This window comes from Heteronotia binoei, chromosome 8 (genome assembly GCF_032191835.1).
Source record: "Heteronotia binoei isolate CCM8104 ecotype False Entrance Well chromosome 8, APGP_CSIRO_Hbin_v1, whole genome shotgun sequence".
In the NCBI taxonomy this organism is placed as follows: Eukaryota; Metazoa; Chordata; class Lepidosauria; order Squamata; family Gekkonidae; genus Heteronotia; species Heteronotia binoei.
The window spans coordinates 61,507,179-61,533,950 of NC_083230.1; the positions used below are offsets into that span (position 1 = coordinate 61,507,179).

General features: G+C 43.2%; 1 protein-coding gene across 2 annotated transcripts in view; it reads left to right on the forward strand.

Annotated features, from left to right (window-relative positions):
* TMTC2 (transmembrane O-mannosyltransferase targeting cadherins 2) overlaps positions 1 to 20,584 on the forward strand; it is a 372,311-nt gene extending 351,727 nt beyond the window's left edge. For both annotated transcript variants that reach the window (XM_060245144.1, XM_060245145.1), the window contains exon 12: positions 19,944 to 20,584. In XM_060245144.1, the coding sequence (XP_060101127.1) occupies positions 19,944 to 20,123 (180 nt within the window). In that variant the 3' untranslated portion in view covers positions 20,124 to 20,584. The remainder of the gene's footprint in view (positions 1 to 19,943) is intronic.
* The last annotated feature ends 6,188 nt before the right edge of the window (positions 20,585 to 26,772 follow it).

The following is a 26,772-nucleotide window of genomic DNA, read 5'->3' on the forward strand; positions in this document are numbered from 1 at the left end:
CCTCTGGTCCCAGACTATCATGACTCAGATACAGGACCTCCATCTTCATCAGATTTAATTTCAGTCTACTCAGCCTGAGCCACCCCACTACAGCTTGCAGTGCTGTGGACAGATCTTCAGAGTTGGAGTTGGACTGGCTGCCCATCAGCAGATAGAGCTGGGTGTCAACTGCATACTGGTGACAACCCAGCCCATACCTCTGGGCAATCTGGGCAAGGGGGTGCATGTAGATATTAAATAACATCGGAGAAGAACCACTCCCTGTGGCACACCACACATAAGTGGGTGTCATCGGGATAGTTCAACCCGTAACACGGCCCTCTGTCCCCAACCCTGGAGAAAGGAGGAAAGCCACTTCAAGGCCAACCCCTGGATCCCAGCATTGGTGAGACAACAGGTCAGTAGCTGATGGTCGACCATGTTAAGCACCGCCGACAGGTCTAGTAGCATCAGAACTGCTTAGCCACCTCTGTTCAGGTGCCTCTGGAGGTCATCTGGGAGGGCAACAAGAACCATCTCTGTCCCATGACCCGGATGAAAACCAGATTGATGTGGGTTAAGCACGGAAGCGTCATCCAGACAACTCTGAAGCTGCACTGCCACAGTCCTTTCAATAACCTTGCCTAAGGACGGCAAGTTAGACAACGGCCGATAATTTGCCAATTCAGCCAGGTCCAAGGATGGCTTTTTTAGAAGGGGGCAAACCACGGCCTCCTTAAGAGGCTGGGGGAAGGTTCCTTCAAGAAGGGACCTGTTGACAATTTTCCTTAGGGAAACCTGTAGCTCCTCTTGGCCAGCTTTTATTAGCCAAGAGGGGGTGGGTCTAACCTACAGGTGGTTGGGCACATAGTGAAGAGTATTCTGTCAACTTCCTCCAGTTTGAGTGAAGTGAAAGAATCTAAAACTTGACTAGAAGATGTGCTCGGAGTCTTGAGTTAATTTACTTTTTCCATAGTAGCCAGGAGGTCACGGCAGAGTTTTCTGTCATGGCCCAGTTTTCTGCCAAGTGGCATAGATTGGCTGGTGCCCTAGAGGGCCGCCTCTATGACATCAGATCACCACTAAACTCCCTGCTTTCCCCAAGCTTTGCTGTTGCCAAGGAATGTCCCAAACCTCCAGTAGAAAAGAGCAAGAGTCCCGTAGCACATTTAAAGACTAACAAAATTTGTGGCAGCGTATGAACTTTTGTGAGTCACTGCTCACTTCTTCAGATACAGCTAGAATGTGAGTCCATACGTCTTTATAACTGGAGAGCAAAGTGTTTTTAGATGCCAAATGACAATAGCAGGTGTGACTGGATCAGGTGTGATATGCAGAAGGGTAGTAGGCATGGATTGATAATGACAGGAAACCGAGGTCTCAGTTCAGTCCAGGAGGGTGCACTGTTTTGAGCTTTGTTATCAGTTGCATTTCAGCAATTCTTCAAGGGCTTCCCAATCATTTTTCTCACCATATCTGGAGCACATTGTAGTTGCAAAACTGTCTGCCATAGATCCTTCAAGTGACTATCTCTGTCTATTTTTTATTTATGTATTGTTCGTTTATTTGTTTCAGTTTTAAGCCCACCCTTCTCGTAGAACATGCTCCGGGCTCTTTTCTACTGCGGCTTACTGCTTGTGATATGGCTACCCATCTTGATTCAAATCTTCAGAAATTCCCCAAGCTTTGGTTAGCAACCCTATATGATTGAGTAAGCAGAAGTGTCACCAGCTGCTTGCTTTTGAAAGACATCCTGACTTCTAAGGTCTAATTCTTGGTGAACAACCCTAAATGAGGAGACAACCTTGTTTCTGGGTTGTATAGCTTTACAGTGAAGATGGAAAAGCATTCATGAATATAAATCCTAAATTGCCTGGCAATTTAGCATTTAGGAACAGATTTTATATCCCCACTTTTATGCGTGATGCCTATGCCATCCTTTTACATATACATTCTTGGTTTCCTTTCCCAACTAGTTTTTCCTTCCAATAGAAAATAAGCTACTATGTCAGTAATTTTACTACCTATGCAACTATCTTCAGCCATGGAATTGGTAAATTTAATTTCTTAGTGTATGATGATTTGCCATAATAGATCCCATTGCTTTGGTATTAGGCAACCAGCCAATTAAAAATAATTGCTGCCTTAAACAAAACAAAGGGACATGAAAATCCAGCCACGATTGAAAAATATAATTGGAAATCCACATGCATATACTATGAGACTCTCTGTGTGATCTTATTACATAGAAGAGAAATTAGTTATTAGTTCAAAAACTGATGACCTGGAGCTCAACTCCACCTGTGTGTATATTGCAATTGCATACAAAGTATATGGTCTTAAAGTAGCATTGAAATATTCTAGTGTTATGCTTGGAAAATATCATGTTCAGTAGCTCTTCTGTCTTTCTCACCTTTCAGTTTATAGGCCTGGTCTCTGGCAAGCATTTTTTGGTGTCTGCTGAAAACTGTTTCAAGCTGGCACCATACACCTGTGATAGTTAAACACTGCTTGTGCCAAGAAGCAAAGCTTAGATACAAATGTACTGTTAGGGTGATTACAGACGGCCGGCTCAGGGTGGCATCAAGCCACCCCAAAGAGAGCCGGCCAGAAAAGGAGTGAACCAGAAGCCTCCAGATGGCATGCAGTCCGCCCCCTAAACAGGAATGGGCTGCATGTATCCTGGAGGAGCTTCCAGAGCGCTCATGCGCCTCTCAGTCGCTCCCCAGGCACTTCCTGGTTTTTCGGAAATTAGTGGTGGTGCCTTTCTGAGGCGGCTTCAATCCGGCCCCAGGCGGGCTGTGGTTGGGACGGGGACGGCAGGCAGATGTGTGTGTTGTGTGTGTGGACACACTCTTTTGATCCACTTGCCTCCTGACTCCAGGGCGGCTTAAAATGTCCAACTGTTATCGCCCTTTGATTCCTTTGCTAATTCGTATTTGATATTTTGTTTAACTTTTCCAGCCTACATTTCCGTATATAGTAGCCAACTGGGAGGGGTTTTTTGTACCCAATTGGGAGTACTTGTCATACATTTGTCAGTTAAATTCAGGAATGTAAACCATAGAGTGGCAAAGAAACCATGGCAAAGTCTTAAAGAGATGCCTGAAATATTTCCCTGTTTCCTTGGAGCAAGTGCAAATATGCCTTTACCTGCCCACCAACAAAATGTTTATATATATGGGTTGGCAGTGGTTTTATATATATAAAATCCAACCACAGCCAACCCCATAAGATTTTTGAGGCAAGAGATGTTCAGAAGTGGTTTGCCATTGCCTGTGACAGATCACTCAGTCCTTCACCCTTTAAATGTGGATCTGCATGCAAGAGACAAGGGCAGAATGTTCCCTTCACACACCTATTCACATTTTATGACAATATGAACTTAAAGCAGTGACTAGTGGAAAAGTTCACCTGGAAAGTTTCTCAGATTCAAAAGTACATATTTGTAAGAGTGTTGTTTCTGAAATTCTTAGGAAGCAGGTAATCACTTTTGAACCGATCAAAAAGAGGAGATTTTAGGCAATGAACAAGTGTCTTACACACAGTCACCTGCAGAAAGCAAGAGGAGAGGAAATAGGTGACAGACTAAGGGAAATTCTTTACTGTTTCATCACCAAGATGCTGATGTTCTATGCTTGTTTGTGCATGGAGTTTGTGGCTAAACTGAAAATTTAAAATAGGATAGTTCTGTTTTCTTTCCTAAAACATAGGTCTCCATCAATAACAAAAGCAGATTCAGCTATTAGTCTGTCTACCTTGCTGAAATAATGTAAACATGCAGCGTGCACATGTTCTCTCTCAAGGTGAAGGGGAGGGGAGCCCTTTCTTTAAGAAGAGAAGACCTTGTACTTTTGCTTTACTACAGATCTAAATAGCCAACAGAGGCTTGCCACCTAGACATAAACATTTTTGTACAGTTAACAGAAATTTCTCAGTGCACCCCTGGGATTTAGGTTCAGGTTTAATATTTGAATAAATTGGGCTAAGCCAAGTTCCCATCCAGGAATTAGTGTTACAAGCTGCAGTAAGGATGGTAGAGCATTATAGTCTGAACTTAATAGCTTAGTACCATGCTATTGTTGATATTTGAGGGAGACTGAGTTCTAGCTGCACCACGGCCAAGGATAAACTGGGAGGAAGAGAGAGGATCTTATGAAAGAAAGTTTGCTGGAGTTTACCAAGAAGATCCAGTGGTTTGTTGATCCAAATTGGGGCAACATACAGCAATTTGGGAAGAATTATGGCTTTGTTTAACTTTAACAAAAGAGAAATAAAATGGCCAATATAAAAATTTCTTGAGAATGATTAGTGTCATTTAAGTCTTTATTATAACAGAATTTATATGAGAGTTCCAGGATAGATTATAATGAGATATTTAAACTGTCTAGCTTCTTCAACAGTTTGTCCATAAATTTGCCAGGGATATTACATCAAGCAGCTGTGGAGAAAGACATTTTTAAAGTCTGTAGGGCTGATTTGAAGTGTGGCACAGATTGGTAAAGCTGCAGTACTGCAGTTCAAACTCTCTGCTCATGACCTGAGTTCAATCCTGGCAGAAGCTGAGTTCAGGTCCCGGCAGAAGCTGAGTTCAGCCTTCCATCCTTCCATGGTCAGTAAAATGAGTACCCAGTTTATTGGGTGGGGGGAGTGTAGATGGCTGAGGAAGGCAATAGCAAGCCACCCCGTAAAAAGTCTGCCATGAAAACGTCGTGATGCGATGTCACCCCAGAGTTGGAAATGACTGGTGCTTGCACAGGGGACTACCTTTACCTTTTTAAGGGGCTGATTTTGAAGTGTGGTGCAGGTAGAGACAGGGTGCCATTGCCCCACACTGTTTTCCCCACCAGGGGGATTATTTTCTCCAATTTGGAGTTGCATGTGTAGTATTCTGTGCATAAGCAGTTCTAAAAAGGGTAAAGCAATCCCCATGGGTCTGTTTTGGCTCAATAAAGCAGGTTGGAAGGAAGACAAAAGCTCCCCCCCTTCACACCATGGTTCTTAGCTGAATTGGGCCCCTGCAGCTTACAAAAATGCCTTTGCCTTTAGTTACTGCATAATACTTCAGTGAATGCAAGTCCCCAGACCCAATTCATCAAAAAGTGTTATGTAGATTGGCCCTCAGTCTGTAGCTTATTTATGATTATTAGTGCTGGGAGTTCTTAGCAGGTACATTTACTGTCATCAGTTGTTAATCTGTAAATCATAGAATCATAGAGTTGGAAGGGACCTCCAGGATAATCTAATCCAACCCCCTGCACAATGCAGGAAACCCACAAATACCTCCCCCCAAATTCATAGGATCCTCATTGTTGTCAGATGGCCATCTAGCCTCTGTTTAAAAACCTCCAAGGAAGCCCACCACCTCCTGAGGAAGCCTGTTCCACTGAGGAACCGCTCTAATGGTCAGGAAGCTCTTCCTAATGTTGAGCCGGAAACTCTTTTGATTTAATTTCAACACATTGGTTCTGGTCCTACCTTCTGGGGCCACAGAAAACAATTCCACACCATCCTCTATATGACAGCCATTCAAGTACTTGAAGATAGTGATCATATCACCTCTCAGTCACCTATTCTCCAGGCTAAACATGCCCAGCAATCTTTCTTCATAGGACTTGGTCTCCAGACCCCTACCATCTTCATCACCCTACTCTGGACTCATTCCAGCTTGTCTATATCCTTCTTAAAATGTGGTGCCCAAAACTGAACACAATACTCCAGGTGAGGTCTTACCAGAGCAGAGTAAAGCAACACCATCACTTCATGTGATTTGGACACTGTTCTTCTGTTGATACAGCCCAAAATTGCATTTCCCTTTTTAGCCACCACATCACACTGTTGACTCATGTTCAGCGTATGATCCACTAAGACCCCTAGATCCTCCCCCATCCTATAACTATGCATTGGATTTTTCCTACCTAAATGCAGAACTATGCATTGGATTTTTCCTACCTAAATGCAGAACTTTACATTTATCCCTGTTAAAATTCATTTTATTGGTTTTAGCCCAGTTTTTCAGCCTGTCAAGGTCATCCTGTATCCTGTTTCTGTCTTACTGTACTTGCAACCCCTCCCAATTTAGTATCATCGGCAAATTTAAGGTCATCCTGTATCCTGTTTCTGTCTTACTGTATTTGCAACCCCTCCCAATTTAGTATATCGGCAAATTTAATAAGCATTCCCTCTATTCCTTCATCCAAATCATTTATAAAGAAGTTGAACAAAACAGGTCCCAGGACAGATCCTTGAGGTACTCCACTTGTCACTCCTCTCCAAGAGGATGAGAAGCCATTCACAAGCACTCTTTGGGTGCGATCTGTCAACCAGTTACAGATCGACTGAGCAGTAACAGGATCCAAACCACATTTTACCAACTTGTCATCAAGGATAGTATGTGGAACCTTATCAGAAGCATTACTGAAATCAAGATAAACAATGTCTACAGCATTCCCCTGATCCAGCAAGGTAGTCACTTTCTCAAAAAAAGAGATCAGATTAGTCTGATATTACTTGTTCTTGAGAAATCCATGCTGGCTCTTAGTAATCACAGCCATTCTTTCTAAATGTTCCAGGGCTGACTGTTTGATGATTTCTTATCAAACTTTTTCCAGGTATAGACTTCAGTGATGAGTGATCACAATCAATTTAACATCACTAAACTAATTTTATTGTATTGTTTTTAAATTTAAATGGTAGGTTTTTTATTGTTGTTCAGTTCATGCTGTGATACCCTGAGCCAGTTATGGGAAAAGGCGAAATATAAGCCTCCTAAACAAACAAACAAACAAATAGTAGTTGCATTTGAATTTACTTCACTAGAATGCTTTTCTATTTATGAATTGTTTCAAAAATTCTATTACTGCTGGGTGTTCCCCTAGCAATTCGTATGTACAACTACAGCCACTGCACAAAGCTGATGTTCATCCACATCAAATTGCATTTCTTCACAACATTTGTTATGATGCTCTGTTAAGTATTAGAGCAGGGGTGGCCAAACTGTGGCTTGGGAGCCACATGTGGCTCTTTTACACATATTTTGCAGCGCCTGGAGGCTGAGGAGGAATTTAATGCAGGCTTACTCTCAAGTAAGCGTGGTTTGCATTGGAACCTCAATCAGCCTCTAAGCACTGACCCAAAGGTAGGTGACTATTTCCTCCACATGTGAAGCAGGAAAGGAAGAGAAAATAGGCAGGCTTGCAAGCTCTTCTCCTTCACTACAGAGGTTGCCCAGAGACTTAGAGCGGGAAAGAAATCACAAGAGCTGAAGAAACCGCTGGAAGGAGAGACAGAATTAAAGAGGGCAGCACAAGGTTTCCCTTTAGTTTCATAGCTCTTGTAGGAGCTATATTTACTAACCTTGGTATCAAGGCAAAGAGAGATGCATAGTAATGCAAACAGGCCTGCAGCCAGGATTTCTCCAGTTGGCAGGCACTGTGGAAACTGGACGGGCCTGACAAAATTCCTGACGGTTCCTTTTGCGAACTATTTTGCGGATAAAATCGCATCACTCCGCCTCGACCTCCCCGTCAGTTTTGAGACAGTTAATGCAACCAAGGCCCCGAGCATGTCTTCGGATCATATTCTGGACGGTTTCAGCCCCCTCAGCCTGGATGAAGTCGACAGGATTCTCTTATCTGCCCGCCCAACAACTTGTAAATTGGACCCATGCCCTTCCTGGCTTATTAAATCTTGCCAGAGGGATCTCAGATATCCTGTACGGGATATCATAAACAGATCCCTGACGGAAGGGCTTTTTCCAGTGCCGCTTAAAGAGGCTGTGGTCCGTCCCCTCCTAAAAAAACATCTTTAGACCCGGCCCAATTGGCACACTATAGGCCAGTCTCAAATTTGCCCTTTCTGGGCAAACTTATTGAGAGGGCAGTGGCGAGGCAGCTACAGACTTTCCTGGAGGACGCTTCCATCCTTGACCCACTTCAGTCCGGCTTTCGCCCGGGCCATGGGACGGAGACGGTGTTGGTTGCCCTGGTAGATGACCTTCAACAGCATCTGGATCGGGGTGGCTCGGCAGTGCTGATGTTGTTGGACCTATCGGCGGCGTTCGATACGGTCGACCATCGGCTACTGAGTTGCCGCCTCGCCGACGCGGGGATTCAGGGGCTGGCCTTGCAGTGGCTTTCCTCTTTCCTTGAAGGTCGGGGACAAAGGGTCGCGATTGGGGGGGAGCTATCCCGGAGGCGCACACTTAACTGTGGAGTGCCCAGGGAGCGGTTCTCTCCCCGATGTTATTTAACATCTATATGCGACCTCTTGCCCAGATTGCCCGAAGGTATGGGCTGGGGTGTCACCAGTATTTATTTATTTTATTCGAGATTTATATGCTGATGACACCCAGCTCTATCTACTTATGGACGGCCGACCGGTCTGCGCCCCAGAAAATCTGGATCGGGCACTACAGGCCGTGGCTGAGTGGCTCAGACTGAGTGGACTGAGACTGAATCCTGCGAAGACAGAGGTCCTTTGTTTGGGTCGTCAAGGACCAGGGGGGAAATCCCCCTGCCAGCTTTTGACGGTGCGCCGCTGACGGCGGCGGACAGGGTCAAGAGCCTGGGGGTGCTACTGGAGCCGTCCCTAAAAATGGAGGCTCAGATAGCAACCACTGCCAAGTCTGCGTTTTTTCATCTTAGACGGGCAAGGCAGTTGGCCCCCTTCCTGGACCGCGATGACCTAGCAACAGTGATCCATGCTACGGTCACCTCGAGGTTGGATTACTGCAATGCCCTCTACATGGGGCTCCCCCTGTGCCGGACCCGGAAATTGCAGCTGGTGCAGAATGCCATGGTCCAGCTGTTATTGGGCCTCCCAAGGTGGGGGCACATTCGGCCGGGTCTCCGGGCTCTGCACTGGCTCCCAATAACATACCAAGTCCGGTACAAGGTGCTGGTTATTACCTTTAAAGCCCTATATGGCCTGGGACCTGCCTACCTGAAGGACCGTCTCTCCCCACACGTTCCCCAGAGAGTACTGAGGTCTGGGACTCAAAACTTTCTCACCATCCCCGGGCCTAAGGAAGTCCGTCTCAAGACAACCAGAGACAGGGCCTTTTCCACAATGGCCCCTACATGGTGGAACCAGCTGCCGGAAGAGGTGAGGGCCCTGCGGGACCTTGCTCAGTTCCGCAGGGCCTGTAAGACAGCCCTCTTCCGGTTAGCCTACGCCTGACTGGGAAATAAATGTAGCTTATTAGATTTCTGTGACTCATACGGTATAGATTTAATGTTAAAATTTTAAGGTTTTTAGGTTTTTAAATGTTTTAACTTTTAAATGTAATAATTCTGAACTCTGTTTTATTGTTTGCTGTGAGCCGCCCTGAGCCATTTTGTGGGAAGGGCGGGATATAAGTTATAGAATAAATAAATAAATAAAAATTAAAAAGCCCCCCCCCCCCAAGCTCCCCTGCACCACTCCCTGGCCTCATTCTCTTTCTTTTCCCTCCAAAGTCTCACTCTTTCTCCCCTCTTATGAATTGTTTGGGCTTTTAAAGGGCTGAGAGGCTGGGTCGCCATGCTTTTGCAGCCATCTTTAAAGCTGGCTACAAGACCAACTGCAGCTGCCTCTCACCTTCCTATCCTACTCGGTTGGGTCTGGGGGGACCCTAAGTTGGGGGGACTCTGCTGGAAGTCAGGGTGTGCCCCCCAAAGGCCCCCTGGTAGCTATGGGCTTGAACGCAAATGATGGTCAGTGATTTATATGGTACATGTGTGTCTCCTCCAACTAGTGCAAAAAAATTAATTATCTAACCTTTCCCTATGCTGACCTTACAGGGGCTGTTATTCTAAGGGTTTTTTTTCCCTTTAAGTCTCCTTCTAGCATGGTGATATTGTAAAATGCATACAAATACATTTTATCTTTCTATGCTCTCAAATCTCTGACATTTATTCTATGTGGCTCTTATGTTAAACAAGTTTAACACAAACTTAATAATACATAACCCTATATTAGAGCCATTAACCAGCTCTATTCAACTAATATTCTTGTATGATCACATTATTAAAATAGTTGGCTCTGGCAAGACCTCTGGTCATGACCCTGCAAGTTTACATGCTAGATGGTTCAAATGTAACCATAATTTGGCCATTTGGTTTTTTGGCCGTGTGTGTTATTTTCTCCTCTTTGTACATTCCCAGTTAAGAAATAATGTTCTAGATTCACAGCAGATTGTACCTTCATACTATTTCTGAATTATGAACAATGGTTTGCAATTCAGAACCAAAATTTTAAATCACGGTGAAGATATTATGATACCCCAGGCTTGTTTCTGAAACATCAAACCAGGTTTTGTCATACCTGACCCATGTCCTTTGTTTCTTACTGAGAAGACATGGACAGAGATATTGTACCTGAATCTGAAATATGTTGACCATGATGGATTCATCATGAGGTAAAATAAGGTCAATTGTAATGTTTAAATAAATGAACTGAATTACAGGCCATTGTCTGGCCCATATCTCATATACATATTATGACCATTACCATACCACAAACATATATTTTGACTGTATTTCTGTATAGGAGAAAGTAACAATAGCAGTGGTAAGCCAGAATCTTGTTGTGAATACTCATATTGAAATTGTCACAGTAGTTGGTAAGAATAGTTTGAATGTACCCAGATCGCTATTGGACACATTAGTGTCATGTAAATAAGTTCATTCACATTCTTCAGTGACTGCCTTTCATTTAAGGCATATACAAAACAGTAAAACAGAAGTATTATAACCATTGTTTATGTAAAGAAAAAGTACCAAAAATAAAATTGTAGATGATCATTGAATTAGTATTCTTGACCTGATTAGCCTGTCCTAATTGCAGTTATATACCAATACATGGCAAACTATGGGACTTGTGTTGCCAAATGTCAAACATAGCAAAAGTAGCAAGACTGACATTCATTCATATTAGAACTTTCATTACACAGACATCCCAACAGTAAGTAGAAAAGGGCTACTGTATGATAAATCCAACAGATTGCTAGATGAGAAAATGACCAAATTGCAGGCCTTGGAATGAAAACACAGCTTGATTTCTATAAACAAGAATTCATTTAACTTCAAATGAAGTTGTATTTAACTCTAAATGGTTGGACAATTGCATGCAGTAATTATATGTTGCACAATCTGAAAGTATTTGGGTTAGAAATCCAGAGGAGTTTAATTATGAGCACTTTGTGAGGTCTGTAACACATATGTTATTTTATTTTAAAAAATTATAACCATGGTATTAAAAAAATTATAGTGTGTGTCACTTATTTAGTGCATTTTATTATACTAATAAAATAATATTTCCAAGTATGCAGCTTGGTTTCCATATGGATTGAAAGAATATTTGCTGAGAGACTTTTCAGAAACATTGCATCAAAGCATTCAATGTGCAGCTATTGCAAAAACTTATAGACTTACTTTTATTGTAGAGCTTCTCTTTGGTTTTTCAATCTGCCACATAATATATAATACTTTTAAGTTTTGCATTAAGCATTGTCAGTATGTTTTGGATTTTTTCCTCAGAATTTCAATAATAAAGATGCTAAATAAAGATGGAAAAGAAGGTAAGTGGATGGCAGCCTAGAAGGCTGAGGCTTCATTGCATTATGCTATGAAACTCATACTCCCCAAAAACAAATAGGCTATATGCTGTTTTTAAAGTTCATGCCAAGTTCTTCATCTTACAATTAATAGGACTTGTGTCATAACTCTGAGCAAACTGAAAAAATCTGGCACACATTTGTGTGCACAGTCCCCCCCCCCCTTCATAAAAGGTGAATATAGGCTCTTTTAGCGTTTGAGCTTATGGGTGAATTTTTGACTCTACTGAACTTAGCGGTGTAATTTCTACCAATGATCATGGAGCCAGGATTTGGGTTAATATACCATGCCTTAGATATTTAGATGTGCTTGAGTCTAGCAACAACTAGACGCATGTGGAGATAGGATTCATACAATTGTTTGTTTGTTTTTCAGATTTATATTCCACCCTCCCCACAAGCAGGCTAAGGGTAGATTACAATAGATAATGAGGCCATTCAGCTTCACAATAATATTAATAAGTAGTTAATATGTATTAAAACAATAAAATTAAAAACAGATTGCACCATTTGTCCTGTGTACAGTCTCCAAAACCGATGTTGCTGGCCTCTGAAATGTATTTGATCTGGGCCACACAGAGTGGTATCTTCAGCACAGAGGGTGGTATCTTCAACCGGGGGGGGGGGCGCTTTTTTTTGGACGCCTGCCACCTCAGCTAAAGGCCTGGCAGAACAGCTCCATTTTATAGGCCCTGCTGAATGGTAGAAGGTCTCATGGGGCCCTGATCTCATGCAGGAGCATGTTCCACCATGCCAGGGCCAGAGCAGAAAAGACCCAGTGCTGGAGATAGCCAGCAGATTTTGCTCAACAGAGCACAATGCTCTCTGGGGCATATATGGGGAGAAGTGGTCACTCAGGTATGTCAGTCCTGGGCTGTGCAAGGCTTTGAAGATCAATACTAGTACCTTGATGTGGATCTGGTACTCAACCATTAGTCAGTGAAATTGGCATAGTGCCAGCTGAATGTGTGCCCACACAGACAGTGCAGGCAGCAGGCATGCCACTGCATTTTGCACCAGCTGGAGTTTTCGGATCAACTACAAAGACAAGCCCACAGAAAGCAAGTTATAGCGACAAGCCTGGAAGTGACCATTGCATGGATCACTATAGCCAAGTCCTGGGGGGAGAGGTAAGGGGCCAGATGCCTGATCTGCTGAAGGTGATAAAAGGGAGACCTAGCAACTGTGGTGACCTGGGTCTCCATGGAAAGCCAGGCATCCAGGACCACCCCTAGGCTCCTCACCTTCTGGGCTGGTACCAGTACCATGCCATCCATCCATAGTATTTGCCCTCTGGGCATTTCATATGCTGCTCTGTGAATCTGTGGAAGAGTCAAAAAGACAGAGCTCCTTACAGCAAGCTTCAGTTAGAGAAGCAGATCCATTGTTTCCGGAAATGTAATACTAGAAGCACATGAAACAGCCAAACTGCATGACCCAGTCAAAATTTTAAAAGGCAGACACAGTGGCTGGCATAGGAAATGTTTATTTTGAATGCAGATGGCACTGTTTGGCTTGTACAAGTATGTCATCATTAAACATACAAAATCCAGGGGATAGATGTTCTGAATTAGTGCATCAGAAGAGTTCAGTGCAGACATACATGCATTTGAAGATTAAGACACTGCTATATTCATCTACCTGTTAAATAGCACAGCCAGCTTCTGATGATGTTCTGCAGGAAGAAAATGTGTCCAGTGCAGAAGACTGTGATGTGTTGATATTCCAGATATTAAAGGGAGAAAGAAGGAGACCATTCGAAATCTAAGACTGTTTCATTCAGTGTTACACAGTTTTCATCAGCCATGAAAACAGCTTTTTTTTGTTTTCTGTGGTTTCCTGTTTTTTAAAAATGGGATGTTTCTCTAACAAACATTGAATTCATATATTCTAGCTGCTTGATAGAGATCAGATCTGGCTTTAACAATAGCATCACCAAAACCTTCAAGGGCAGCCTTCATGTTCAAGTTTAACCCTATAAGCAATGCTTTGGGGTCTGTCAAAAATTAATGCCACTTCAGAAATGATTCAGCTGGGCGCAGTTCTCTTTAGCAATAAAAAAGGAACTGTTGACATTTTGATTGCTTCAGAAAATAGCACACAGAAGCATGGTAGCGACACCAGTAATAAAAATTCAAGTGAGAATTCTTCCCATCACCACAGGAGGATCAAAAGGCCTGACAGTGCATTATAATGTGGTCATTGGCAAGATGAAACAGGGCCACCATGAGTAGTTTTCATGCTTAGCAGTGCAGCCTACTGATAAATCTCTTTTCATTTTCTCTTTTATTAGTTCTTTGCTCTTTATCAAGCTTCTATGCGTGTTTTCAATTAGCACACTGAAAGCTCCAAATACTTCAGATGCTCTTTACATTTAGAAGAGACCAGCATCGTAATGGTACAGCTGAAATATTTGGTCACTTTGTTTTTCAGACCATTAAATTCCATTCAGCAGCAAAGCCATAGCAGTTTGTTCTTTAAAAACACCACAAACTACCTGATAAAGCATACCTGATGTGAAGTAACTGCACTCAGTCTAAATGAGTTGGAGGGATTTGGTTACTCCTGTTTGACCTCAAAGAAATTACCTTTATCCCCCCCCCCCCCCACAAGCCATGCTGATTGTATCATCCAGCAGACAATCATTCACTGTTTAGAAATATGTGAGTGAATGGGATTCTGTGTGCTGGAGAAACACATTAATAAGTTAAGGAAGGACAGGGTGTATGACATGGGCACTGAAAACAGATGCTCAGTTAACATATCTGGTATAAATGAACACAGTATTTAAGGCCTGTGGGCACATTCACTTGTTCATTCTATACGTTTGGTTTTAAAGAGCCACAAGAGAAGCTTCATGTGTAAGTAACCTACGCCACCAAACAAAACTGCTTCTGAAACTGGAAATGCTTGGGGACAGTGTAAGATGCGGGCCAGGGAGCTTCAGTCTGAATGAGAAATCTGCAGAAATTTCCCTTGCCCAAGCAATCCAGCTTAGTCTCTGGTCATAATAAGGGATCTGGTCATAATAAGGGATGGGTATGTACTGAAAAATGAACTGCAGTTTGAGCACAAACTAGGCTGCTTTGTGGCTTGTTTTGAATGTTTGTTTGGTCGCACCATGCCCGAACCAGAAAATGAACCACTTTTTTTCATTGGTGGTTTGTTTGGTTCATTTTTGTGGTTCGCTTTTCCAGACAGCCTAGCACTGATTCAGTCAGTTCCTGCTTATACTAGGTTTGTAACTTGTCAGTATCAGGCACCCATTCATTTTATGGCAGCCTTTCTATATGTGTGTCAATAAAAAAAGAGAAGAAAGTCCAGTTAGCAAACTTATAATAAACTATCACTGGCATGTATAAATTAAAATTTGTTGCACTTGTCAAAAATTCTCAAGAAATTGAACAGCCGTATGCAAATAACCTGTTGCTTTTTGTGGAGACTACCATTGGCTACAGGCAAGTAGGTAACTGGGGCAGAGCGTCATCTCTGTATACCCCTTCAGAGAGCATTACACTCATCCAGTAACAACTTACTGGTAATCCCTGCCCTCCAAATGGTTCAGCTGTCCTTGACCAGGACCAGGGCTTTCTCAGCCCTGGCCCCCAACCTGGTAGAATTCTGTCTCTAATGAGACTCAAGGCTTGCAGCACTTGGTTGAGTTCCACAGGGTCTGTAGAACCAAGATGTTCCACCAGGTAGAGCTGGATATCATCTGCTTATTACTACCTCTTCTTGCTGTTTTCTCATAAAAACCTTTGAAGTAGGATAGGTTAAGAGAATGACAGGATTGGGGGGGGGGTGTTTGAGCCCAGATTTCCCTATTCCTAGTCCAGACTTCCCTATTCCATATTCCTGGTATTGTAACCACTGTACCATGCTAGCTGTCTTTCCTGACAGTCCTACCTTTTCTTCCCCTTCCCCTTCTGTGTCAATGTTTCCCCCATATTTCTCCCACCCTTCTCTGACAATTCTCCCCCCCCCCAACCATCTCTGTCAATATTCCCCATCTCTCTTTCTTCCCCCTCCCCTCCTTACCTTGTCATCTTCAGCTGCAGCTGAACTCTGACTGATTAGAATTGGGGTTAACAGGACAACTGGGCCAGCAACTACAGAGGCATAGGAGTGGGTGAGGAGGCTCCTTCTCATTCCCATCTCTGTAGCTGCTGGCTCAGCTTCCCTTTTAAAACTTTCTCCCACCTTCTAATCAGTCAGATCAATCAGAGAAGCAGTGTAGGAGCTGGGGATGGTGGTGGTAAAGAATCCTCCTCACACACACATACTGTGACTCCAGAGTTAATTATCTTTGAAGTCCGGCCAATTAGAAGCCAGGAGAAAGTCTTAAAAGCCGCCCCCATCACAGTGATGGCTTTCTCAGCTGCCTGCCTGCTTCTTCCTGCCCCCCACAGCAGTGGAGGCAGCTGTTCTAGCCACCCGCCTGCTTTCCACCACACACACAGCAGGGGTGGAGGTAGGGCCCTGGAAAGCAGCTGAGCCCTCCACAGCCTCCATAACAGGGCCCACCAGAGCTGCCACATCAATGACAGAGTCCCCAGGAACTGCTGGACCAGCCACAGGGCCCCCTTTTGTTAAATACTTTGCATGTGCACAGATAATGTTTTTGTTTTGGCTGAATTTAACCCCCTCAAATTGTATTTTTATGTTTTTAGATTTTTTGCAAATCTACGGGTTCTCTATGGGTTCCCCCAAGTTTGGAGGGGGGAATCTCTTTTCTCTCAGTGCAAGCCTAATCCACATATTTAGATATCCACAGATCTGCCCACACTTGAGAAATAAATGAATAGACAAGTCAGGCACCACAAAACTAACAGGGGATCCCATTTGCCCCCCTCCCATTATTGAGTCCTAGAGCCCTGTGGCAGCATGTCTGGAGCCGCTCTGAGCTCAGCAGGAGTGGAGACCTACAGGGGGGAATGAGCCTGGTGTCCTCTGCTGCTGCTTAGCCCAGCACAGCTACTGGCATCATCCTTGCTGCAGCTGGGCCAGCACAGCTGCCAGGCATCCTCCACTACAGTGGTTGGGCTGCAGCAACTGCCAGGAGTTCTCCTCTACTGCAAGCAGGCCACAGCAACTCCTGGACATCCTCAACCACTATGGCCAGGCTGGCACAGCTGCCAACATCCTTTGACACTGAGGCCGTACATTCTGAATAATGCACATTTTTGTGGGAGATTTAACCCCCCCCCCTATATACTTTAATTTTGATTTCTGATTTTTCTGCAAGCCTAGAGAGTGCCCCAAGTTTGCAGAAAAATTTGTTTAGTCTCTGTGTGGCCCCAGTCCAAAGATTTAGCTATATACAGATGGCCACAGGTGGCTAATAGTATACACACAAGTGGTGTCCAGAAACTTGCAGGGAGGGAGCATTCCTCCACCCTTGTTTCTCTCCTCATCCCTCTTTCCCTTTCTATTTTTCCCCAAGCCAGTACCCCCTTCTTTTTCTTTCCCTCCCCCCCAAGCTAATCCCCCTTCTTTCCCCTTCTCTCTCCCCCATGCCTATATAGCCTCTTCGATTTTCTGTCTTCTCCCAGCCAATCTTTCCCTTTCTTTCTCTCTCTCCCAAGCCAATATCTCCTTTCTCTTTCTCTCTCTCCTAGCTAATGCTCCCTTCTTTCTCCCTCCCAAGCCAATACCCTATCTTTCCTGTTCTCTCTTCCACACAAGCGAATTCCCCTTATTTCTCCTTTTTTCCTTTTGCCTCCAAGGCAATCTCCCCTTCTTTCTCTCCTCCAAGCCAGTACTTCCTTCTTTCCCTTTCTCCTGACCAGCCAGCCCCCTTCTTTCTCCCCACAAGCCAATATCACCATCTTACCCTTTCTCTCTTCCCCAAAGCTGATCTCCCCTTTTTTTCTCTCCTCAAGCCAATCTCTCCTCCTTTCTCTCTTTCTTCCCCCAAATAAGTCCCCTTCTTGCTCTTCCCTGAGCCAGTTTCTCCTTTCTCCTTTCTTTTTTCTTTCTCTTTCCCCTAGCCAATTTCCCTTCTTTCTGCCCAGCCAATACCCCCATCTTTCCCCTTTTCTTCCAAGCCAGTTCCTCTTTCTTTCTCTTCATTTCAGTTTTTTTTCACACATCTGGGGACTCCCCCAAGTTTTAGCCTCCATGTGGCCCTGATCGGCAGATTTAGTTATCTGCAGCTAACAGCTACAGGTGGCTAATAGTATATAGATATGCCAGATACTAATGTTGTATTCCAATTTCCAGGCATAAACAGAAGAAAATAATGTGGGTGTTCTGTGTTTGGCTTATATAGCAAATTATTTACTTCATCTAATGTTTTTACTTCCAGTAATAAGGAAGCCCCCCCAAAAAAGTGTCTGTGGGTGTGCATACATATTGATAACGGGCAAGCTTTAAATTATGAAGAAAATATTTTTGATGAATGGGCACTATGATTATATAGCAGATTGTCATTTTAATATTTTTGCTTTTAGAAAAAAATGCTGGTCTTAATTTTCTATCTATATCTATAAGATTCATGCTTTGTTTTATGCTAATTGCTTAGGCTTATTCAGTCCATGAAAATCTAATGTTTATGGGCATTTGCAGGCAGAGCAATTGCCAGCTGGGCAGTAGAAAGGAAATATTACATGTCAAATTTCAGCTTGATTTTCACTTTATAATTTTATTTATCTCTTATTTGTTTGTTATATTTCTAGACAGTCTTTTAAGTTTAGGCTCTTGATAACAAGTTTATCAAATATTTTATGAGTAAAAACACAGAAGAGTGACATGACATGACATGATACTAACGTTGACAAGCCTCTTATTTGGTAGTAATGTTTAAATGGGATTTCAGTGCAGAACGCTGAAATCAGTCAGTGAAATGGAATTTCAGTGCAGAATACGGCAGCCAGGCTGCTATTGGGGCTTCCCAAATGGAAGCACATACAGCCGGGACTGCGGGAACTGCACTGGCTGCCAGTAGTATACCGGATTCGCTACAAAGTGCTGGTTATTACCTTAAAAGCCCTGTATGGCCTAGGATCTGCCTACCTTAGGGACCATGTCTCCCCACACGTTCCCCAGAGGGTACTTAGATCTGGATCTCAAAATCTACTAACAATCCCTGGGCCAGAGGAGGCCAAATTAAAGACCACTAGAGCCTTCTTGATTGCAGCTTCCCACTGGTGGAATCAACTACCAGAGGAAGTGAGAGCCTTGCGGAACCTTGTCCAGTTCTGCAAGGCCTGTAAGACCGCTCTCTTCCGGCTGGCTTTCAACTGATGCTGAACCTGTATCGTAGGGAAATTGAAGAAATACTGTCACCATTGAAATTGAAATTATATGACATCAAAGAGACTAGCACCAAATTATTTTGACTGTTTTAATTATTGAATGTATAATTTTATAATATGTATGGTTTTAAATGTTTGTTGTGATTTTATACTGTTAGCTGCTCTGAACCTGCTTCTGCGAGGAGGGCGGGATATAAATCAAATCAAATAAATAAATAGAAAATGTAAATTGCACCCATTTCTGGTGTATAAGGACAATATGATGAGTCTGACAGGTAGCTTGTTTTAAAAGGAGATTAAACAGATTCAGTAAGAGAAGTCTCTTAGTGGCTATTAGCCATGGTGACCAAAGGGAACCTGCACATTCAGGGCAGTAAAACTCTGAGCACCAGGACTAGGAGGCAAGATCATGGAAAAGCCACTGTGTCCTGTTTGTTAGCCCTGTAGGGCAACAGATTGGCTGCTGAGTGAAGTAGAGTGGAGCAGTCGTCTGATCTTGTAGAGCTTGTTTTATATTCTTATGCAAGTTGACGGGGGCGGGGGGGGGCGTTGTTTTTGTTTTGCCATTTTCTGGTGTAAACATATGCATATGATCATTTTAGTATACCAGATTTTCACTGGTTATGCCGGTGTTGTGTTATGCCAGCCAGTACAAGAAACCTAAAGTGAACATACCTTTGTATCTTCAGAAAGTAGAGTGTAAAGAATATTTTTATGGATTATAAAATCTTTATTGGTAAAGGAATGGTTTAAAAGACATAACATCTTTCATCAGCCATAAGTTTTCCCTGGAAATCTCAATGGGAATACCCATGTTCTAGTTTATGAAGCCTTTATGTTATGCTCATTAAAAAAGGGCGGGACTCTTCTTGTCAATACTATGACCTGCTGTCTTTGAAGTGCATAGTACAGCAAATAGTGGAGTAGATCTTTCCTTTCTTATCTCTCCATGTTTGCTCCAGTTGCTAAATTGTTTCCATGAAAGAAGGCTGCAAAAACATAAGGGAATAATTGGATGAAGGTTATCAGAGGAAACAACATGCAGCCTCTATAAAAAAAACCCCCACCTTTAATCATTTTTCTTTTCTTTTCTTTTGTTGTTGTTGTTCCAGTATCCAGCTGCACTAATGAATCTGGGAGCAATTCTGCATCTTAATGGCAAACTCCTAGAGGCTGAAGCAAACTATCTCCATGCCCTTCAGCTTAAACCAGATGATGTCATCACACAGTCAAATCTACGCAAACTATGGAATATTATGGAAAAACAAGGCTTAAGGACATCCAAGACATGACATAGGAGGAAAAGTCTTTAGACTCTTTCTGTTTTTGTAAAGGGGAGTGAAAAAGTCAAATTCAGAAGACCTTCCAGGATGCTCTTTGGTTTGATACTCACATTGGACTGGACTGCAGTTGTTCAAGGATGTAATTGCTGCTAGAAGAACCTACAGGGCTTCTTTTTGGTGTGACATTTTGACAATAAGAGGGAGTTGGAAACCCTCTTAGGAGCTTCATGAAAGACTTAACAGTTACCATCACAAGTATAAAAGTGAAATAGATTTAAAACTGGAACACTTGAAAGGAGCCCTTTCAGCTTGTTCACCAAGTCATCCCAATCATTCTCATGTTGCTCATTTCTAAGTGGTTTCTGGTAGAGGATCATGCTGCCTTATAGTATCCATCTGGTCAGCATGGGAATACAGAAAAGGATGAAGACTGATTTAGGTCATTTACTGGGGCTGTCCTTCACTGAAGTTTATACTAAACCCCGTGCTTTTTTTCAAATTGTATTGTTGTGTGTCATCAGAGCCGACTGCTTATCTGTTTCACAGATTTCCAAAAACTATTTGAAAAACTTGTCACTTTAGCTAAGATTTTGCAATCTTCCATGATGCAATCCACATACTTTTAAGGCTTTTTCTCAGATATCTTCTTTGCTGTGGGTTGTCATGAGAGTAATAAGCAAGGGATAGTGAAAGGTACACAGACACACAGCAGAAATGTACCCAAGGATTACAATTGGCACATTCTAACCTTTTTTCAAACAAATCTCTCTTTTTGGCCTGAATATTGCACTGCTTGATTGCGTTTAAGGTAAGTCATCCTGTACCTTCTTCCATTTTTGTCATTGCTACAGGAAGCAAAAGGGATAATCCTGAACTACTTAGGCAATACTAAGAATGATGGAGTCAGCATAGTTACTTTAGTTTATTGCATCCTTCAGTGAATGGAGCCCCAGTATGGGATCTGGACTAGGAGACAAATAGCTGAAGGTGTGGATTGTGGGTAAGGGATGGATTCAGCTATCTCTATCTTGTTGGTCTGCCTTAAATATGAAGAGTTGTAGACCTGAAGAACTAATGTGGCAGCTCCCGTTGCACCTTGAATCTTAGTAAGCATGGGTTAGTATAATGTAAATCAACCTGGCACTGCACAAGCATGCAGATCATTGGACTATGATTACATGTAGCCACAGTATAGATTCATTAGTTTGGAGTGGCAAAGTATCATGAGTCCCAGGGTCAAGTTGTACATTAGTTGCTAATGGATGCATAAGCCCCATGCCAAATGGCAGGACAGATGGTCCTTAGGAGTTAATGTTTGTATTTAGTTTCATTTCTACCTTCAGAAGAGCAACATGTCATTGGAAAAAAATCAGAAGGGTGAGGTCGATTAATGTTTTTGCAGTGCTAGCAAGTGTATCTGATTTTGTCATATGCTACCCAGCCAGCAAGAAACAACAATTTAATGTTATTAGCATCTCAAGAAAAAGGTGTTAGAGTAAAATGGATAGTTTCTAATAGTAGTTGCCAATTAGGTTTGCATTTTTAGCATTAAAAAGGTTGTACAGCATTTAACCAAATATTGCATTTCTGTATCTTCCCTGATGAGTAGAACATCTAAAAAACCCTTAACATTTCAGTTTATTTGGCATAGTTACAGCGTTATTTGCCACATAAAAATATTATATTTTACAGAATATGTTAGACTTGCACTGTGCTCTTTCAGAGCATTTACTAAGTTCTTTTAAGGGGTAGGCCAGTGGTTTCTAATAACCGATTTAATTACCAATTGCAATATTCATTTGGGAAGCTGTGAGTATATATCTTGTCCACATTCCAAAGAGCTACTGCAAACATGTACAAGGGCTCTCATGTGCCGTCATGAATTTTTGTGCCATGTCACAAACTGCTATTGAAACTCATTTCAGTTTCAAAAATAATTTGCAATGAAAATGGTGAGGAAGCTGCCATTTGAGAAAGAAGTCATGTAAAATTTTCGCTTATTGACCTCATATCATGGAGCACCTTGAATCAACCTTTTTTTTAAAAAAAGATATTCTTCATACAATATGATTTCCTTTTATTTTTATTTAATGGTGCTTAATTGCTTTGTACTGCTTGAGAAATCACGCAAAAGGAATCATTTCACAACTGTTGCTAGCCTTCTAGTTTCACTTTCATGCACTGTTTTAAATATGTATTACAGGGAGATTATTCTGTGCTTAGTAAACCATCTGGCAACATACCTGCTATATAAACATATACCTGCTATGGAAGCTTGGAATGTGGATATCAATCTTATTGGCACATTGCCATGTAGGTCACAGTGTGTAAAAGTCAAAACTTGGATGTTGTTTTGGTTTTGGGAAGGGGGGGGGGGTTGCCATTATTACTGGTATGTCTTCAGTAAACATGGATGTCATGGACACTGCCTGCTAAGTGTTCTGATCTTATAACTCTTCCCCACCACTCTTTTATTGATACTTGTGCAAGACCCACAAATTTTTCCCTGTGCCCATAGTACAACCCCCAAAGCTGTTTTATTTAGAAAAGAAAAAGAAAGAATTCTAAAGAGTTGAAATACAGTGTTTTTAGTATTTCACATTAAGAAAACCTGATTCTATCCACCATGGCACGCCCTTTCTGAACACCTGTAAAAATTACTTATGTATTAATCTAAGACTAATATATGTAAATGTGGTATCCTTAAATTTCAGCTATCGAATGTAGGTATCATTGCCCTGTTGTTCTTTCTTTCGTTCATTGTTTGTGTATATGTGCGTGTGTTCTTTATTAATTTTCTATTCATTGCACAATGTTGATTGACAGACAGCACAGTTTTTGGTAGTATTGAAGACTCTCTCCTTTAAAACAAAAATGACAAATGGAAGTTTTAAAAGAAGAATTTTCCTCCATACATTTCACTATAGGGCTGGGCTTTATAACTTACAGTTTTGGAATATGTTAAAATGTTGTCTCTGCTCAGGGATTTGTGGTGGATATTGCAGACAGTGCTTAAAAATAAGAGCACAAGTTTACTAAATTAAATTTTTATTTTTTTGATAAAACTGTTATTTGTATAAATTATCAACATTTGTAGGCTTTCCTTTTTGTAGACATGATTGTTTATGTGCCAGATAAAATTCAATTTGTTTTCAGTAATAAACGATTGATAACAAATACTTTGTGCATGCTATCATTTTGTTACACTCTTAATCTTATATTAATTCAAATTGATTTTTACTGTACCTGAATGTTCTGGGGGGTTTTTTTGGGGGGCGGAGGGGGTGGCGTGTCAGTCACTTGCCATTTTTTTTATTTGGTTTTATTGATGGGACTTATATCCCACCCATCCCGTCAAAGCAGGCTCAGGGCTGGTAACAACATAAAACATATACATAAATTCATTAAAATTTTAAAAATCTCCAAACTAATAAATTACAATTCAACAGCACTGATAAAGCACAAGATGGCTGTGTTCCATAAATCTGCTCAAGGCATGCTAATAACAGCTGGCATTCCACACAATAAGCAGTAAAAGGCAGGTCAGGCCAATATACACCAGGAGGGCTGAGTCGAGTCAGATGTCTGAATCTCACCAAAAAGCTTGGTGGAAGAGCTCTGTCTTACAGGCCCTGAAGAACTGTAATAGATCCCATAGGACCCTGATTTCTATGGGGAGCTCATTCCACCAGGTAGGTGCCAGAGCCAAAAAGGCCCTAGTCCTAGTAGAAACTAGATGGATGTCTTTTGGACTGGGGACCACCAGTCAACATTGATCGGCTGAGCTTAAGGCCCTCTGAGGGACATATAGGGAAAGGCAGTCCCACAGGTATGTCGGTCCCTGGTCATTCAGGGCCTTAAAGGTCAAAAACAAGACCTTGAACCTGACTTGGAACTCCATTGGCAGCCAGTGCAGTCTGCAGAGAACCAGCTGGATATTAGCCTGCAAAGGTGCCTTCACCAGTAGGCATGCTGCGGCATTCTGTACCAACTGTAACTTCCGAGTCAAGTGCATGGGTATGCCTACATAGAGTGAATTGCAGTCATCTAATCTGTAAGTGACCATTGCATGGCAGCCATTCTTGTATTGCCCTTCATAGATAAGGTGGAATTCAGCATCATGCCTAGGCTCCGGATGCAGGTACCAAAGATACCCCATGCAAGGCCAGAAGCCAGATTTTGCCTCCCAAGTCCCCATGACACAGGTACAGGACTTCCATCTTTGTTTTAGTTGCAAATAGATTTCTAGGAACATTTTTAGTAAAATCAGGAATAAGGCCAGTTGTGGAAATAAATATAACGGGCTCTAGAAAGACATTGTGGTTGACAGACATGAAGTTGGCAGTCAGTGTAAACACACAGTAGCGCAATACAATAACAACAATCAATGTGGATGGGAAGTGTAGCATCCTTTTTGTGATTGGACCCCCTGGTCCAATCTTTTGAAACTTGGGGGGTATTTGGGGAGAGGTACTGGGTGCTATGCTGCAAATCTGGTGCCTTAACTTCAAAAAACAGCCCCCACCCAGAGCCCCAGATACCCGCGGATCAATTTTCCATTATTTCCTATGAGAATAAGTCTCCATAGGGAATGATAGAGTTCCCTCCCCTCCCCCCCCCCCCATTTTCTCTCTCTCACTCACACACCTGCTTAACTGTCTCTGGTGCAGCCGTGCTGGTCTGAAGCAGTAGAACAAAGCAGGAGTCTCTGGTGCCTCCACAACCAGGTCTGGAAAGTACAGGGACTACGCTGCTTTTTACACACGCACGCACACACACACTTGTCAAAAGGAAAGCAAAACAAACAGAGGGGCTGCACTCTCATGTGGTCTGCTGTTGCTAACCCTTCTTCATTAAGTACTTCCTGCTCCAATTTAAAGGCACACACACATTTTAAAACTAACTATTTGCAGGTTCTGCCCAAGATCTAGCCGGCCAGCAGGCTGGGGAAAGCCGCAAAGCCCAGAAATCCCCCGCTGGGACCTGGGGATTGGAAAGCCTAAGGGGAAGGGAAGGGGCAAAGAGAAGCTGCTGTGATGCGGCTGAGTGGGAGGCAAGGGAAGGGGCAAGGAGAAGCTGCTGCCATTGGGCTGGATGGAAGGGAAGGGGCGAGTTGAAGCTGCTGCCATCGGGGCTGGGTGGGAAGGGAAGGGGTGCATTGAAGCTGCTGCCATGGGGGCTGGGATGGAAGGGAAGGGGTGAGTTGAAGCTACTGCCTTTGGGGCTGGGTGGGAAGGGAAGGGGCGAGTTGAAGCTGCTGCCATGGTGGCTGGGACAGAAGGAAAGTGGAGAGTTGAAACTGCTGCCATCGGGCTGGGTGGGAAGGGAAGGGGCGAGCTGAAGCTGCTCCCATCGGGGCTGGGTGGGAAGGGAAGGGGCAAGTTGAAGCTGCTGCCATCGGGGCTGGAACAGAAGGGAAGGGGCGAGTTGAAGCTGCTGCCATGGCGGCTGGGACAGAAGGGAAGGGGCGAGTTGAAGCTGCTGCCATCGGGGCTGGGTGGGAAGGGAAGGGGCAAGTTGAAACTGCTGCCATCGGGGCTGGAACAGAAGGGAAGGGGCGAGTTGAAGCTGCTGCCATGGCGGCTGGGACAGAAGGAAAGGGGCAAGTTGAAGCTGCTGCCATTGGGCTGGGTGGGAAGGGAAGGGGCGAATTGAAGCTGCTGCCATCGGGGCTGTGTGGGAAGGGAAGGGCGAGTTGAAGCTGCTGCCATGGGGGCTGGGACAGAAGGGAAGGGACGAGTTGAAGCTGCTGCCATCGGGGCTGGGTGGGAAGGGAAGGGGCGAGTTGAAGCTGCTGCCATTGGGGCTGGGTGGGAAGGGAAGTGGCGAGTTGAAGCTGCTGCCATCGGGGCTGGGTGGGAAGGGAAGAGCCGCCATTTTCCCCCCGCTTCCGGATTTTTAGCGAGCGGGGGAGGAGGCTCCAAATTGGGGGTCCCCCGCCCGGGGCGGGGGTTTGGGAAGCCTATAATTCAGTCAGGATAACATGTTCAATATCACTTTCCTAATATGAAGTAAAAGAAGAGCCCTGCTGGATCAGACCAGTGCTCCATCTAGTCCAGCATCCAACCAGTTACTCTGGAAAGCCAACAGCAAGACAAAGAAACTGAGGCCTTCTCGTGATGTTGCCTCCTGGCACTGATAGTCATACGTTTACTGCCTCTGAATGTAGAGGTTCCCTATAGTCACCATAACTAGTAGCCACTGATAGACCTGTCCTGCACGAATCTTTCTAATGCTCTTTTAAAAGTTTTCTGTGCCTGTGGTCATCATGACATCTTCTGGCAGCAAATCCCACATTTTAATCACTCTCTGTGTAAAGTAGTATTTCCTTTTGTCTTCCTGCACTTCACATTGTATTCCAAATGAGGCCACACCATAGATCTATACAGGGTAATATAATATTAGCTATTCTCTGTGCAATCGCTTTCCTAATAAACCTCAGCAGAGAGTTTGCCTTTTTCATAGTTGTGGCACACTGGGTTGACATTTTCTTTGAGCTATCCACTATGACTCTAAGGCCACTTCCTGTCTTAGTGTCAGCAAGTTCGGACCCTATTAGCATATACTTGAAGTTGGGATTTTTTTGGTGTCAATGTACATCACTTTACACTTACTTACACTAAATATCATTTGCCACATTATTGCCCACATACATCAC